The sequence below is a fragment of the Euphorbia lathyris genome, chromosome 4, assembly GCF_963576675.1.
Source record: "Euphorbia lathyris chromosome 4, ddEupLath1.1, whole genome shotgun sequence".
Classification (NCBI taxonomy): domain Eukaryota; kingdom Viridiplantae; phylum Streptophyta; class Magnoliopsida; order Malpighiales; family Euphorbiaceae; genus Euphorbia; species Euphorbia lathyris.
The window spans coordinates 19726408-19743745 of record NC_088913.1 but is presented as its reverse complement, the minus strand read 5'-3'; the positions used below and the strand labels follow the sequence as shown (position 1 = coordinate 19743745).

Sequence of the window (17338 nt, the reverse complement as noted above, 5' to 3'; positions counted from 1 at the left end):
AACGACAATGCCATAAGTAAGTTGAATTATCTAGCTTATGTCTTTTGGTATCAATTGCGAAAACAGAAATTTTGTCATCTAACACATAAATCCCATTTTGTGATATTCCTAAAAAATAAAAGATCGAATCTTTATAAAAATCGCAATGTTTGTCTTTTATTGAAATATGAAAACCGTCGTCAACAAGACGGCTAATAGAAATAATGTTGCGAGACATTTGTGGAACATACAAACAGTTCCTTAATTCTATTACAAGCCCAAAGGGAAAATTCAAAACATAATCTCCAATTGCGAGGGCGGTAACTCTTGCTCCATTTCCTACTCGCAAGTTTATGCTTCCTTTCTTTAGTTCCTTAGTCTGTTTTAGCTCCTGTATATTTGTACAAATATGAGATCCACATCCGGTATCAAGTACCCAAGATTCAGACTGTGAAACTGTATTTATTTCAATATAAAACATACCAGATGTTGAAGCACCGCCATTTCCCTTCTTGAGGGAGGCTAGGTACTCCTTGCAGTTCCTCTTCCAATGCCCGTCTTTACCACAGAAGTGGCACTCTCCTTTGGGCTTGTTCACTTCCTTTCCCTTAGTTTTGTTGGGCACGGCTTTCTTACCTTTCTTGGATATTTAGGATTGGGAGAATTCCCTTTCCTCTTCTTTGATCCCTCTATGTCAAGAGCCGGTATGGCTTTGTCTTTCTTCATATTGGGCTCAACTGACTTGAGCATATTTGCAAGCTCTTCAAGAGAGGTTTGCAAGTCATTCATCTGATAGTTCATGATGAACTGTGAATAACTCTCTGGGAGGGATTGAAGAATTAAGTCTATGCTTAATTCGTTATCCATCATAAATCCAATCCTAGAAAGTTTGGTAATGTAGCCAATCATCTTGACACAATGTGTCATGACAGATGTGCCCTCTTGCATTCTGCAACGATATAGCACCTTGGATATCTCGTAGCGTTCGCACCTGGTCTATTTCCCAAACAATTCCTTTAGGTGCATAATGATGGAATAGACATCCATTTCCTCATGTTGCCTTTGTAATTCCGGTGTCATCGATGCAAGTATGATGCATCCGGCATGATCATCATCAGCCTTGTGCTTCTGGTAAGCATCAATTTCCTCAATGGGAGCATCATCAGCAGGGAGAGGGGGTATCGATGTATCAAGTACATACCCTATTTTATCGAACTTCAAAACGATTTTGAGGTTACGAAACCAGTCGGTGAAGTTTGAACCATTCAGTTTGTTATCGGTAAGAATGTTTTGCAGATTGGTTTTAGTCATGATTTTAAGAGTGTGTTTAATTAAACCTGAGAGTGAGAAAGAGTAAACGTATGTCATTCATTTGCTTAAAGTATATCAATCTAAAATTATAGGCCTTTTAGTTTATTTTAAATTGCTCCCACTATTTTACCAAATTAATAGCCCTCCATATTAATTCGAAGAATTTCATAAATCCTTTAGTGAGCTAGGATTCAACTCCTGAGATTTCGCCTTGAGTTTACTCAACAAGCTAGTCTCATTCATTAGGTAGATTCATGTAATCAATCACATCCTTAATGTGATTCCTAGGTTATTGGGTTACTAACCACATTAGTAACTAATATGCTATTCATATTAATCCCAACCATATTGCCCATTAGTTTATGATAATATGAGTTTACTCATCCAATTATCATAATCTAATTTAAGTATTACCCCATATTCATGAAAAATGATTTTCGATAATTCAGGTGTTACCGTAAGACCCCGAGCTTGAGTTTACTCAACAACCCAAAGGCCCTTAGTACTGCCCGCTGAATTATAATATTAGGGAGGGGCAACCGATTTTAATAACTTGCTTATTTACTTAACTTTTTAATGAGGGATTTTATTTTAGGTCTCATAATCTAACTTAGTCTTGATTTGCTTTAGCATACATCAGACACATACATTCACATACATTGGCGTTATGGACATATCATCCAAATTATTCCGTCGAGCCAGAGACGGAATAAAAGGGCAAACCTAAGGAAATACTAACTATTACATATTTCTCTTTAGGTCCTCTGTCTTCTCCATAGCGCTTTGAAATTACATATTAATTTCTATACTACTAAAGAAAACTTCAATTGAATTGAAGGAAATTAGATGAGAGGAGAAATTACAATAGATAGTAGAAAGGTAGGACTCGCAGACCCTATTTCAAAAATACCAAAAGACTAAAAGAGGGTCCAAATATGTCCATAACTCCAAACATGCATAGACTCAATTAAATAAATTTAATTGGTTGATTACATAACTATTTTATGTAATATTTAGGTTAATCACATTAACTTATTAAATTAACTTTCATCCAATTTTACTTCTAATAGTTTCGTATCTTTATATTAATCCTTAGATTAATATAACTATACAAAACGTCAATTATGCACGTCCCAATTATTTTGATTTCAATTCATTTAACATTTTGATTTACAAATTGGTAAAACAAACTTTTAAACAAATTTTCATTCGATAATCAAAACAGAAAACTATCAATTTCCGAAACATATATATTTAAAATACATTTAAAACTAATTTTAACTAATTAAAATTAAGTGGGTTTCGGGCCGGGGCCCGGGGTCGGGCTGCTGCCGTTTGGCAGCAGCCCTCTGGCGGCTGAAACGTCGCTGCCTTGCCGCAGCGGCGGCCCAGACGCCGCACGCGGCTGCTGCCGTGAGGCAGCAGCCGCGCGACAGTGGCTGGTCGCGCCGCGAGGCACGATCCGAGCCGCTGTCGTATTTATTTTTTTTAAAATAATTTTAAATATACATATATCAGTTTTAAAACGGTTTTAAAACGATTTCAGAAAATAGGAAAAACTACTATAGATTTCCGTTTTATCTTTAGAATTAATAAAACTGATTTTATCAACCTAACTATAAAACTAATAGATTTTTATTATGATGATTATCAACCAAAATAATTAGGAACATACGCATAATCTATTTTAATTAACAATTAATTAAAACTTATTTATCTTTAGAATTAATTAATCAAAACAATTTGTTAATTAATCCTAACTATAAATATTTATTCAATCCTATTGAAAAACTTCTAAATTTTCATATATGAAATAACGGATTTAACGATGGCTCTGATACCACTGTTGGAAATTAGGCTAAGGTATAGCAGCGGAAATATAAATTTTTTAACCTATTTCCATTAATCCTAGGATCCGTTAATCGTTATTTCATATAAAGAGGGATAAGAAGAATTACCTTTTGATGATCAATCTACCGTTGTTAATGAAGTGCCCACAACTCTTCTCCGAGTTCCCAAGCACAAAATAAAACACAGGAAGATTAAGTTAGAATCAACCGTTGAGTAGCAACCAAAATAGATTGCCTCTAATTAATCAACACAAGATCAATGGTAAAAGAAATAGATGAAATCAATTGATCGGAAGGAAGCCGTGGAAAATCTCGTCCTCAAACTGGGGGTCAAAATTCTCTCTCTTGCTCTTAGGGATGGATTTCGAAAATCATTTAGGTTTAGCCTTTTGTATGTGTTTGCCGAAATTCCTATATAGGGGGTATTTATAATCTCTTGTATCTAATCCCTAGTTAGATAGAATTAGGTTACTGAATAGGAATTCAATTCGGAATAGAATTCCTAATTATTATCTCATTATATATCTAATATATTAAGGATAATAATAATAACCTTATTGGATAATAATAGGAGTATTATAATCTAATTAAAACTCATAACTTATTTAGCTTTTAATTAATTTAATTCATAATCCTAATCTAATTAGGATTGATTAAAATCAAATTAATCATTCATGTATTATACATGAATTTCGACCCCCCCTTATGGTCCATGGGCCTTATTGGGCTCAATTGGGCTTCCATCAATTAATTAACATCTATCTCTCTTTTAGGTTTCAAGTCTTATGTGTGACCCATTAGGTTCCTATTACTTCTAGCCGTATGCAACTATTAAATTAATTTTCAAAGAATTATATTTAATCTTTGCATAACGGAATGATGTACAGAGTATGTGATTAGCAAGTCCGTAATCATTCCCCCAGAGCCATAAGAAGACAGGTTGATTCTGTCGTTAACCTTTCCGTATTAGTTACAGTATAATTCGATCCTTTATCAACTACATCCTTGAACTGAATCTTATGACTATGGATGATGTCAAGTCACATATAGCGAGACGTTCGTTTTACTTGTACAGGCCGAGTCAACTCAAATAGATAGGTTAAGTGAAATCTGTATTTCAAGTCTTAAGCTATCACCTTGCAAGGATTTAGAGTCGAGTCTTCCACAAGCGATCCTTGGATGTATCTCCCATTCATCGGGAGTGATAAATGCTCATCCAATGTATAACTATCCTGAAATTACCTCATGTGACACCCAACCTTTGCTGTTCACACCCCAGAGTCATCTCTATTAAGGATCGTGTTACAACATGATCAAAGTCTCATATTCAGTAATTCAGAATGACCAATTAACATTCCTTTGAGTCTGAGGATTAGTTATACCTATTAATACCAATGAGATGAACAGGTGACAAGGATGAATCTACCCATCCTGTTATCTCAAATCGGATCCCCAATCCTAATGAACTCCCTTTCATTGGATCCACGTAACTGTCCAGATATCTATATATATGAAGCTTGTGAGATCAGCTTTCTGTTGGACAGAAGACATTGTTACATGCAAGTCTCAACAGTGATATGTCAATCCTGGGCATATCACTTGACTTGGGATGGTTTTAAGTTTATTAGTTTATCATAAAGTTTAGTCTCACTTCATGCTTGTATGAACACTTTATGATCACTTTAAACAAACTTACGGATTTCCTTTTATTAGACTTTATTTAGTGCTTAAAAGGGATTGCCTTTATATAGTTATAAAACATATATCTCATTAAGACAAATGATATAAAGAACACTTCATTTACATTAAGTTTGTATCCTAGAACAATTGTCTATAGGACACTAAACCCCAACACTTTGGGAGGCGACTGCCCGAATCAGATAACCTGCCGGAGTTTCTAGCATCAGCTTTGCAACTAGCTTTCAGCCCGCAACTTACTGCGCTATGGCTGAGCGTTGTGGTTCACGTCGTTTGGATTACGTGGAAGACCAGAAACGCTTGCATCTTTGATGAAGCAGTACCAAACAGTCATGTGGCACTGCGTCAACTATGGCCTCTTATCAGGCAAGCCAACACGCTGCACACGGGTCCGGTTTGGAATTCAACAGTTGGAAGGAATATACTATCGGCATTACACATACCACCGCGCCCTCCCCGAGCTCCATGAATTATCCCTGTAATCTGGCAGAAACCGCCGTGCGGTTGGATCAAAGCAAATACAGATGCTTCTGTGACTTCTGAATCTGGAGGATGCGGAGGGGTCTTCAGAGATAGCAAAGGAGCATTCCTTGGGGCATTCTCCTCATCTAAGGAGCTAACTCATTCATTCGTAGCTGAATTGAAAGCGGCAATAAAAGCAGTTAAATGGGCTTTTGAGAAAGGTTGGCTCCGTCTGTGGCTTGAAAGTGATTCAGAGTTTGTCGTCGCGACACTGCGCAAGCGAAGTGGCAGGATCCCTTGGATTCTATTGCGGGAATGGGATTCTTGCTGTGAGATCATGGCTCAGATGCAGGTTGTAATTTCGCATGTTTTCCGTGAAGGTAACAAGGTTGCGGACTGTCTGGCAGCGCTGGGAAGAACAAGCACATCGAATCAATGGTGGGATTCGCCGCCCCCTGTCTGTTTACCTTTGCTTTTTGAGAACATTTGCAATCGAACTGTGTTTCGGTTCAAATAGACTATCTCCTTTTCGTTGTTTACTCTTCTTGTATTTTTTCTTTCTTATTAATAATACTGGGTCGTGGGTCTTCGGTCCGCAGGGGGTGCCAGCCTAGCTGGGATGTTCTGTCCCGTAGTCCCCCCTCCTCATTTTCAATCAAAAAAAAAAAAAGTAAAAGGGATGTGATTAATAGCAATTCACTTTTCTTAATACGTGTAATTTGGTAGAATGTGATAAATAATATAAACCGGAGGGAATAGTAATTTTAGTAACAAAAAAAATAGTATGTAAAGTATTATTCTATCAGTTCCATTATATAAGTAGTTTTAGAAAGTATTTTTTTTTTTCAAAATACAATTCGTTTTAGTTTTCTAAGAATTCATAGTTTAGCTTTTCGGTTCAATCATTGCATTTTCATCTTGGTTTTTAATGTATCAATGTGTTCTTGAACATTTCAAGGTTTATTCTCCGACCATTATATAAGAGAATTTTGTTTAAGTTAACCAATGTAAATTGATTCTATATTAATTGAATTTTTTAATTTATGTGAAGCCTCTAGAATTACTTAAGCATATTTAATACGCCTACTGAACTTATCCAAAAAGGTTATTAACCTGAACGTTCAACATATCCCGATATCCCCCTCAACTTGGATAAATGTTTAGTTAGTCTCGTGAACTTTCTGTAAAATGTAATCAATTAATCATTCAGTTGTAAAAAAAAAGTAAGCTACATACCGAAGATGTGTTGCATATGCCGAAGATGTATTGTAAAATGAAGTTCTTATTTGTTCAATTATAAAACTTGTCTTTGCTAATGTTAGAACCACATACCCCGACATTGATCGTTTTATATTTTTTAAGACGCGTGCAATACATCTTCCGTACTTAACTTACAAGTGATTAATTGATTTCATTTTACACGCAAAGTTTAGAGGCTAATTTAGGTTATTTTGAAAGTTCAGTTAGCAAAGTTCACACTTAGCGAATCAAATTTGCTGTACAAGTTCCGTATTAAGCCAATTAGAGATTTCCTTGGACACGCTGAGAACGTGAGCAGCCAATGTTCTTATCCTCAATGGCGGCAAACTCAAAGGTTCCCGCCAATAGGAATCTAACCTCACCCTGCAGAACCTATTTATGACAAGAAAACCTCACACAGAAACTCCACTCAATTCTTCTCCAAACAAACCAAGAAAACCTCACAATGGTGAAAGAAAGACAATTTTGGCTTCTGAAAACTGAACCAACAGAGTGGTCATGGGATGATCAAGCTGCCAATGGAGGGGTAACCAAATGGGATGGGGTTAGAAACAAGCAAGCTCAGAAAAGTCTCAAAGCCATGAAGATCAATGACCTCTGCTTCTTCTACCATTCTGGTGCTAGTGCCCGGCGAATCGTCGGTGTTGTGACTGTGATCAAAGAGTGGTACTCAGAGGGAGAGTATGAAGTAATTGTGGATGTTAAGGCTGTAGGGGAAATGAGGAGGCCTGTGGACTTGAAAGAGATGAAAACTAATGAAGGGTTGAAGGTTTTTAATCTGTTTAGGCAACCTAGATTATCTGTTGTGCCTGTTCCAGTTGAGTTTTGGAATAGAGTTTGTGACTTGGCTGGTGGGTTTGAAGGAGATGGGAGGAAAGTTCATGATGATGATGATGATGAAGAAAGTTAGGGTTTTGTTTAGGATTCTTCAAAAATTTCCCCCATTCTGCAGATTCATGTTTAGGGTTTTGTTTTTAGAAGATGAAAGGCAGATGCTTTTGTTGATCAGAACATGTTTTCTTGTTCTCATTGTATGTTGAATGTTATGATTTTATTATGAATCAGTGATTTTGAGCTTAAAAATTGAATAATGAAACCCTAATGCATTGATTAAAAATTGAATAAATCGATCTTCAGACCCCAATTTGAACGCTAAGCAAAACCAATTCTCTTGATTAGGGCATTTTATCAAACACTTCACAGGCAATTAACTTTCTTTGTTAATGTATGAGATACGACATGTAGTTTTGAGCAAAAAGGGTTTCTATTTATAAAAATCATAAAGAGACGAAGACGAAGAATCCGGGAAATGCAAATGCAAGGTTTAATACCGATTCGACCTCGTTTTCCCCAATTGTTTACTCGTCAATGGGTGAAATCGTTCAATCTCCGTGCATTTTCATCTTCATCAGATTACTCAGACCAATCCCGTGGTGGCCTACCTCGCTTCTTCTCCGAAGTGCTTCCTTCTTCCAAAGTATGCATGTTTCTCACTGAACCTTTCAGATTACGTAATCAATTAAAATTAATTGAGAATCCCAGTTCTTGTAATGGGCGTTTTCTGTTTCCTGCCATAAAAGATGAATTGGGTTTTTTATTTGGAGAGCTGTATAACTTCCGGCCATTGCAGCTATGGCGGTATTTTAGGTCTCAGCAACATAGGGTTAGGGGTTTTGTGCTGCAAGATATGTTGTAGACATTTTAATTTTATGGGTTTCTTATGAATTTTCATGATGATACAGGGTGGTGTTGTCCGTGTACAAGGTGATGAATTCTGGCATATGAGCAAAGTTTTAAGATTGAGCACGAATGATAGGTATTCTTCGTAATTCTTGCTTTTGAATTCTATTTTTCTACACATAAATTGATGAAATACTATGCAGTTTTTGTGTTCTTTACATCCAATATGTTATAACTTATAAGTGCTATGTTTCATACAGACATTCTTCTTCATTGTTTTGTAAATGTTTCGAGTTCTATAGCGCTTCGAATAGGAAGAGATTGAATTTTTCATTAGGTTGGTGATACAGTATCGGACATAAGAAAACAAGCTGTAGGACTTGTGATTATACTTCCATAATTGCATAGTTAAGTTTGCTTGTCGCGTCTCGAAGTTACCCTAAATACTCATTTCGTTTTTAGGTATATTTTTATTGTAAAAGTTCTGAATGTTGGAAAGATGAGTTTTATGTCCTGTTTCATTGTACCATAATGATTTTGAAGAAGTAATTGTAGTAGGCTTGGTAGATGATGTTGATTTAGTTTCTACAATGAGAGTTTAAATTTGGATGTTTGTTGAGTTTTCATATTTATCGAAAAGGAAAGTCGTGGAAGTATTAGGGATTTCTATTGTTGCATATAGTTCCAAAAGAAATTTTGTATGCATTTGATCGAAATATAAATTTCCGTATAATGAAATGCTAAGGGTAGAACTCTTCAATGGGAAAGGAGGTCTAGTAGAAGGGAGCATTGACAGGATCGATCGCACTGGATGTGATTTTGTGGCAGGCGAAGATCCCAAGTTAGTTCTTCCTCAGACAGCAAAGTGGCACGTGTTCGCAGCATTTGGTAAGTTTCAGTAAGTTTGTCTGTAAAAATTATCGGAATAATTAGATCTTGTCGCTTTGTTAGCACGTGTTCGCAGCATTTGGCAAGTTTCAGTATGTTTGTCTGTAAAATTTTTGGGAATAATTAAATCTTGTCGCTTTGTTAGCATGTGCTCAAACCTGTTCCTTTTTAGGTACCTTAAAAGGTGGTCGAGCTGATTGGCTTGTCGAGAAGTGCACCGTATGTCCTAAATTCAAATATGAACGTTTTCTTGTTTGAAATTGAACTATTATTATTCCCATTTCTCAGGAATTTCTTGGCCACTGGTTTTCTTTTCTAGGAGTTGGGTGCTCATAGTGTGACCCCTCTACTTACAGAACGCTCCCCAGCAATATCAGAAAACCGAGTGGATAGATTGCAGCGTGTTGTTTTCGCAGCAACTAAACAATGTAAACAATTCAGCTAGTGATGTTCTTTATGGACAATTTAACTTCATTATGTTAAATGATTCTAGTATTGAATTATCATCAGTTCATATGTGGCTTATGAACTGAGTTTATTCTTTTGAGTCTAATTTAATTTTCATTTGTTTTGCGCGGAACTCTGTACTAGGTCAACGGCTACATGAAATGACTCTAAACCCTCCTACCAAAGTTGATAAACTTTTACCTCTTGTGAGTTGTTTTTCCCTGCTTTTTTACCCTTAACTTCGCAACTTATCTTGCTTGTGTTGTCTTTATGAGCTTTATGGTCTTTAAACTAGAGATATAAGGGATCATTTGAGGAATGTTATTCCTTGTTTTGGGGCGACTAGTCGTCTATGTTTGACAGCAAATGAGTAGGTACTTTGTAGCTACAATGTAAGGATCTATTATAGGAATTTTATAGAGCAGGGAAGTCCAGGCATTTAAGTGTCTTGTTGAATGTTTAATTGAAAGGAAAATCCTCAAAACGTGCGAAGAGGTCTAGAGTTTTTGATGGCGAGTTAATATGATAGAGAGAGAATGATTGAGGGCCAGTAATTGGGCAATTGTCTCATGGACTTAGAATTTGGAATGTGTATGAGCTGGAAATTAGTTTTATTGGAGGTAGTACTGTGATGAGGGTAAGCTTTTCGGGATCTACTCATTTTGGGTAGAAGCGCTCGGCTTGGAGAAAGGAATGATCAATAGGGCTTATCTCTGTATCAATTGTTTTCTGTATTTTGCTTTCTTATTTATCATAGTGTTACCGGTTTGGACCTCTGTTACTCGTTTCTATTCAATACATTCAGAAACAGTTACTAATTTCTTATTTCTCCATTGTGTTGTTTGGCTACTCGCCAGTTTTGACCTCTCAACTTAATGACTAGAATTTCATAAAAATATGTTTTTAAGTTGTGTTAGCAGCTAGATTTGGATAGATGAAATAAACATAGAAAGAGCCAATTAATTGCTGATCATTTATCTTGGAAAGTTCACACAAACGTGGTATATAATCCTTAATTAGTGGCTAGTACAGATTATCTTTGGGGAGACACCGTAACATTAAAGATTTGGGATTCCCATCAAGAAGTCTCAAGTTTAAGTCCTGTTAGGTGGAATAAGGTGTTGTTCGAAGGAAGAGCTAACCATGTCTTGCGTCTCATTATATATTCCGATGCACCAAAAATGAATGCACGGTAGACTATCTAGTCAGCTGGGCTTAAGTCCACGCTCAGGTCTAATCATGCAATACATGAGTCGTCACTGTTTTTTTTCCCTTCCTGAATCATCAAGACGATAATATGTTGAAATTCTGGCTCTTGTTTATTGCTATATAGATTGACCAGTCAAAGCTATCTTTTCTGGCAGCAGCAGAAGCTGCTCCGGTGGTTAGTATATTGTCTACATCAAGAAAAGAATCGAGCGGACTAATAATTGTTGGACCAGAAGGAGGTCAGTAAACATCTTTATTACCGAAATCCTAGTAATTTTTCTCTGCTTCTATTGTTTCCTTACTAGATTATTACGCTCGGAATGTGTAACCGACTTTAATGAATTACCATTTCCGCTTTTAGGCCATTTTGGTATTTAAGATTTGCCTTAAATCTTATTGGGTTGTTCTTCTTTTTTTTTTTTTTTTTTTTTTTTTTTTTATTTTTATCTTCCTCTTTGATAGCTTTCTACCAATATTACTCAACGTTGGAACTTCTTTGCTATATTATTCATATCAGAACGACAACCGAAGGAGACAACCTTCATCTGCTCGTTTAGTTATAATCATGACCATATACAAGTGAACTTCGGTCATTCTGTGGAATGTAGATGTTTTTCATGTTCAAATTTCATCTTCCTCTCTATGGTCATTACCATGGGCAGAACAGCACATGTCCGACATCTTGATCCTTCTCCTTGTTTTACGTGTATTTCATAGGCGGAATGTATAGATTGCCCAAAATTTTAGCACCCTCGCGTTTTACGATATTTCATGTTAGAATCATGTCAAATTCTGATTTAGTGGAAGCAACATAAAAAGCTTATTAAATGGTTTAAATTTGTTGAAATCGTCAACATTAATATATGATGTTGTGTTCCAAACTAGTTATTCTATAGTTTACTGCGGCAAATCTTAAATGTAACCAAGACCTTTATGTCGGTGCACTTTCTCAGACTTCACAGAGAGAGAGGCGGCTATGATGATTGAAGCCGGTGCTACAGCTGTCGGTCTAGGACCACTTCGCCTGCGTGTTGAAACTGCGACGATGGCGCTTTTGGCAACTTTGATGTTATGGTCTGATGCTGAGGAGTTGTCCAAAGACTAGTTCCATTTTTGCAAGTAAGATATGTCTGACACTTGCAACTCAGATTTTGGTATTTATAGTATCTTTCAGAGTGAGAAAAATCTCAAGGAAATGGAATATTAGGACTAGGTGATGATGGTATCTTGCTTTTTAGACCATCTCTAGTGCATGTTATTGCTTGTTACTTTTGCAAAAAAAAGTTGTGACCAACCATTAGAAGAGTTGTGTCTAATATTAGTTTATTACTGAAATTAGTAACATCAGTTTCTCTCACCCGAAATTCATTTATAATACTCATAAGGTCAGCTTGACGAGCTGGCAGTCTGATGCTGCTCCTTTTGACTCCGTCTTCTTGATTTGAATTTGACAATCCTCCTCAGATATTGTAATTGTTGTGAAAATAAAAATTTATTTTTAAGCTTTATTTAAATAAAAGTATAGAGTAAATTTAAAATAAAGTTCAGAAAAAACAGTTCACACTCTGTGTGAACTGTATAGGTTCTCAGGCCAAAGGCCACTTACACGACGTGTAAGATAGGCACACAATGTGTGAGTGATAGAAAGATAAAACAAAACTATGGCTTTTGAACCTAAAATTCTATATCAATTTTTTTTGCCATGTTACTTAATTCAATTTTTCAGTAATGGAAATGATTTAAAAAGCATGACCTCTTTTTAGCCCTGAATTATAATTATTGCGCTACTAACATTATATTCTCTAAACTTCAGTCCTTGACTTGAAAATCCTTGAACGTTATATCATTATAACATTATAACATCAAAGCTCAAATCAATAAAAATCTATAATTTTTTTAACGAAATTAGAGGTTAAATAGGTCAGTGAAATGGATAAAATAAAAGTATACGATGTAGCCAAATTTATATGGGAAAATTACACAAAAATTCATCTTTTAAAAAACTATTTACAACTATGTCAAGTCATAGTTTTGGATTCTGTCAAACTATTAGTACTTTTAATATATTTTAAGCATTATAATTTATAAATTAGAAGTCTAGAATGTATTTTCTAGGGTTTATGATTTATGAATTGGATTTTAGAATTTTAAATTATGGTGTAAAATCATAATATATAGATAATAATGACATATTAGAATTAAATTTGATGATATGATTTAGTTGTAATTTTGTACGTTTTTGAATGAAGTTGTAATTTTGTACTTGATTATGATATTCATGTATATGATCCAATTTATATCTGTGGATTTGGAGAAATGAAGTTTAAAGCCCATAATTTTTGTGTGGTATATGCTGATCAAATCTACATGTCAATGCCAGCAAAGAATTCTAATATTTTTTTCTTTATCTGGATGTGTCTCATGGAATTTAAAATTAGTAGATAATCAAAATAATCATCAATTTTGTTGACAAATTGCAAAAACCAAATAAATATGAAATACTGATAGTGTAAAGTTTTTCAAATCTTGCTAATTAGACAATTCAAAGCTAAACTTTGATAAATCTTCTTAAAATATTCAGTTACTCGCTAATAACGGGTTAATTACACTCATGACCCTCCAATTATTATAAATTGAATAAAATTGTCACAACTCCTTACTTTGGTTATTCAAAAAAACTTTTACTGTTTGACTTTTTTTTTCAATTTCCCTTTTGATCAGAAATCAGCTAACCCATTTTTCGGAGATGGTACGTGAGTGCCATGTCAACAATTTTTAACCACACGAGAAATAGAAAAAGGAAAAACATTAAATTTTTCTTCTTGCATGTCAAAAAAGTATAGGTTTGTTGATTTAAAAGGACAAGATAAAAAAATACGATAAGGGTGTTTTTGGTTAAGAGGTGAAGTTTTAATGGCAACTTTGTTCTATGTTTTGATAGTTTGAGGAGTATGAGTGTAATTAAGTAGGAAAGCAAAATAAGAAATGTTGAAAATGAGAAGTCAAATGAAAGCATAAAAATTTGGGTTCACATTTGGGCAGTAGCTTAAGCAAATGTAGTAGAGTCTGTTTCAAGAAAATGACTTCTTTAACCATAATTATTTACTTTTCTTGTTGTACTTGATGTTTTCGTATCTATAAAATGATGTATGCATTTTTATCAAAAAAAAAAAAAAAAAAAAACTATAATTATTAAGTTCTTCAAAAAAAAAAAAAGAATATATATATATATATATATATATATAATTATTAAGAGTGTAAAAATGGATTATTATATTAATTCAAATTAAGTGGGGTAAAAAAAAATTAATGTTTTTAATTAGTGAGGTTATTATCAAATAAATAGATTATTGGTTACTTTTTTTTTTTTTTTTTTTTAGATTATTGGTTACTAAAACATATATATAGACTTGTTGTTTATGGTTTAAATCATTTCTTTTATTTCTATCTAAATACCCCCACACGTTGATGACTTTAAAGCAAAAATTTCTAAGAGTTGATGATAGTTTAAGCAGTTTTAATTTTTCAAACGTTTTCGTTTTAAAGTCATTGTTTGATTAGAAAAAAGAAAATAAATGTTTAGACAGATAAAGTTCCATAAATGATAATTTTTGAAAAATAAAAAACATGTTTCGAATGGTAAATGTGGTTTTAAACATTTTTAATTCTTGGATGACTCCATTTTGAGGCTGTCCATAGTTATTTTGAGGCTTAATTGAAATTCAATGGATATGATATTAAAAATGTACTATAAAATTATTCAATTTAAAACTAAAGTTTTCATGTCAAAAATTCTTGTAACAATATGTCATGTTTGTTTGGGCTTATTTGTTTATCAGTTGACTTTTTTATATCCCAATTCTTTATCTAATTCGGACCCTTTATTAAGGGGTAAATTACATCTATGGACACTGAACATTGCATATTTTCAAGGTATAGTCATTAAACTTAAAAGACGTAATATAAAAATCACTTTTTATATATTTAATGTTATGACCAAGAATTAATGATCTGCTAAGCAACTTTAATTTTTCAAAATTTTCGTTTTGAGGTTATTTATGTGTTGTTTGATTAGAAGAGGAAGCAATATTTTAGAGACAGAAAACTCTAGAATTAGTGATTTTGGAAAAAAAAATGTCGTTTTATGGTAAATGTCATTTTAACAACTCTACTTTTTGAATATTTCATTTTGAGACCGTTAATTGTCATTTTGAGGCTTTAGTTAAAGTATGGTGATCATAATATTAGAAATATAAAGTTGAGTAACGTTTATGTTACATTTTGAAGTATCGTAAAAATGACTAAATTTCAGTGGCAATGTGTGTAATTTACTCCTTTATTAAGAAAAAATATCTTGAGATCTTGAATTTTTTATTATTATTAATTAATTTGTCAATATTTCAATTATGATTGTAAATATTAAGGCTTTAATTTGGTTATCATGAAAGTTAAATATAATATAAAGGTGGGTTAAAAAGAATGTTATTCATTTTATCAACATTTGAAATTACATTTTAACAGTTCAAAAGCTAGCATTTTATATGTCCACTAAGAAAATCATAAAATCTCATTTCGAATTGTAAAAACAGTAAATTTCATTTAAAATGAAATGAGTAATACTCTTTTAACTGTACAGCTAACTTTTCCAGCAAGTAAAATTTTAATGTATTGAGAGTTCAGAATATGAATAACTTAAGCAACAATAAAAATATATTAAAAAGATGAGGACTAAATACATACAATTTTTCCAAGCCTAAGTCTTTTTTTTTTTTTTTTTTTTTTTAACCTGAAGAAAGAATTTCATATATAATTCGGATTGACATCCTCAACAATAACGTTTGATAACCAATCTGGTACCACAGTTGACAAAAAATCGCTAGCATTGGAACATGATTGCCTAGCTACCAAATGTGCCGCCCTGTTCGCTAAACGAGAAGACAATTTAAAAGAAGAGTTGGATCGTAAAATAGCTCGACAATCATGAATAAGCGATCCAAACTCAGAGATATCCTGTTTTTCAGAATGAATTGCATCAACAACCATCTTAGCATCAAATTCGAATTCAACATTCCTGTATCTCATAGTAGCGAGCCAAATCATGCTAGTGCGAATAGCCAGTGCTTCGATTACTCGTGGCCCCTTTGTACCTGGGATAAAGCTGCTACTACAAAATAGGAATGTTCCCACTTCATCTCTAATTACTGCTCCCATACCGCTGCTCCCCAATTCCTTGAAGATGGCTCCGTGAATATTACACTTAACTGAACCGGAATCAGGTGGCTTCCATTTCTGATTAGCCAATGTACGTATCGGGAGTCTGCTATAGGGGGGGTGCTGCTATGTGGGATATATCGCTGCTGTTCGGCCGGGGTCGACGGTGTTTCAGGATCTGGCGCTGCTGTTCCGCGTCGTTCATTGCACCTGCCGACGATGTTCCGGGATCTGGCGCTGTCATTCCGCTGTTATGATGCTGCTGCTGCCGTCGCTCTATAGTGCTGCAAGGTAAGGACACCGCGAGTTCAACAAGGCCTTTCTGAACCGGTTGCTGGGATCCGTCGTCAAGTTGCATCCCAGTAATGGTGTCACGGGTTTGCTGATCCGGTTGTCTGCCGTCTCTTGGCTGCATACCTTGGTGATAGGCCCTCCAGTCACGAACCTCGTCCAATCCTATCCGTCAACTAGTGTCCGTCGGCCACCAAATCATTTGCGACAACACTCTGTTTCTGTGATCCCAAATTGTCTTTAGCGCACAGCAAATCCGGACAATGGTATCCTGATTCGAACCACAAATCTCTTTTAATAGCCAATCAGCAAAGTTCAGATCGCCCACTTGTGGAGCTGAAATTCCAGCTATTCGCCAAATATCACCTGCAAAACAACATCCCGCAAATAAATGGTTATCTGTTTCATCCTGCTCGACACACACCAGGCATTCAACTGTGATAGTGACTCTTCTTTAGGCCAACCTAGCTCGAGTTGGTAAACACCTCGAACATATCCGCCATATAAACTGTTTATGCTTCGGGGGAATCAACAGTTTCCATAGACTTCTCCATCCCTCCTGCACTCTGCTTCCCTATTCAATCCCCATTCCCGCCAGGTAACCCGAACGCACATTATAGAACCCATCTTTAGACCAGTGCCAGATTCTCATATCCTCCCCAACATTGAATGGTAGGATAATATCACTAATGACATGCACTTCAGCTTCACTAAAGCACCCCTTTAGTCTATCCAAGTCCCACCCTCTACCATTCTCAAGCAATAAATCAGCAACCTTTAAATCCTCCATTCTAGGGACCATAAAAGAGTTTATACAAAAATCATCTAGATTAGGTACCCATGCATCCTCCCAAACTCTAATAGATCTTCCATTCCCTACCTTCCATCTTAGCCCTTTTCTAAGTATGCTAATGCCTCCCCAGATACTTCTCCAAACCATACTAGGATTATTGCCTAATTTAGAGAAAAGTAAGTCTTCATTAGGAAAATATTTCGCTTTGAACATTCTACTTACTATATTATTTGGGTATTTTATAAGTTTCCACTGCTTT

The 17338-nt window shown here is 34.9% G+C and overlaps 2 protein-coding genes across 3 annotated transcripts; both read left to right on the top strand.

Annotated features, from left to right (window-relative positions):
• Nucleotides 1-6819: 6819 nt before the first annotated feature.
• Nucleotides 6820-7571, top strand: LOC136226895 (uncharacterized). The gene has a single exon (XM_066015572.1). The coding sequence runs from the start codon at nucleotides 7006-7008 to the stop codon at nucleotides 7468-7470; it is 465 nt and encodes a 154-aa protein (XP_065871644.1). The 5' UTR covers nucleotides 6820-7005; the 3' UTR covers nucleotides 7471-7571.
• A 292-nt stretch (nucleotides 7572-7863) lies between these two features.
• Nucleotides 7864-12275, top strand: LOC136227943 (uncharacterized). Of its 2 annotated transcripts, none has more exons than XM_066016744.1 (8): nucleotides 7864-8037; nucleotides 8303-8376; nucleotides 8986-9128; nucleotides 9274-9347; nucleotides 9448-9556; nucleotides 9720-9781; nucleotides 10909-11023; nucleotides 11738-12275. In XM_066016744.1, exons 1-8 carry the CDS (start codon nucleotides 7870-7872, stop codon nucleotides 11887-11889), a joined length of 897 nt encoding a protein of 298 aa, XP_065872816.1. In that variant the 5' UTR covers nucleotides 7864-7869; the 3' UTR covers nucleotides 11890-12275. The 2 variants fall into 2 exon arrangements, with proteins under 2 accessions (XP_065872816.1, XP_065872817.1); XM_066016745.1 differs by having other exon boundaries at nucleotides 9301-9347; nucleotides 11738-12273.
• The last annotated feature ends 5063 nt before the right edge of the window (nucleotides 12276-17338 follow it).

Excerpts from the sequence above, each read along its gene's own strand:
- LOC136227943 (XM_066016744.1), top strand. The coding sequence starts at position 7,870 with ATGCAAATGCAAGGTTTAATACCGATTCGACCTCGTTTTCCCCAATTG. Across the intron at positions 9,348-9,447 it reads GGCTTGTCGAGAAGTGCACC|GAGTTGGGTGCTCATAGTGT; the intron begins GTATGTCCTAAA and ends TTTCTTTTCTAG. Across the intron at positions 11,024-11,737 it reads AATTGTTGGACCAGAAGGAG|ACTTCACAGAGAGAGAGGCG; the intron begins GTCAGTAAACAT and ends GCACTTTCTCAG.
- LOC136226895 (XM_066015572.1), top strand. The coding sequence starts at position 7,006 with ATGGTGAAAGAAAGACAATTTTGGCTTCTGAAAACTGAACCAACAGAG.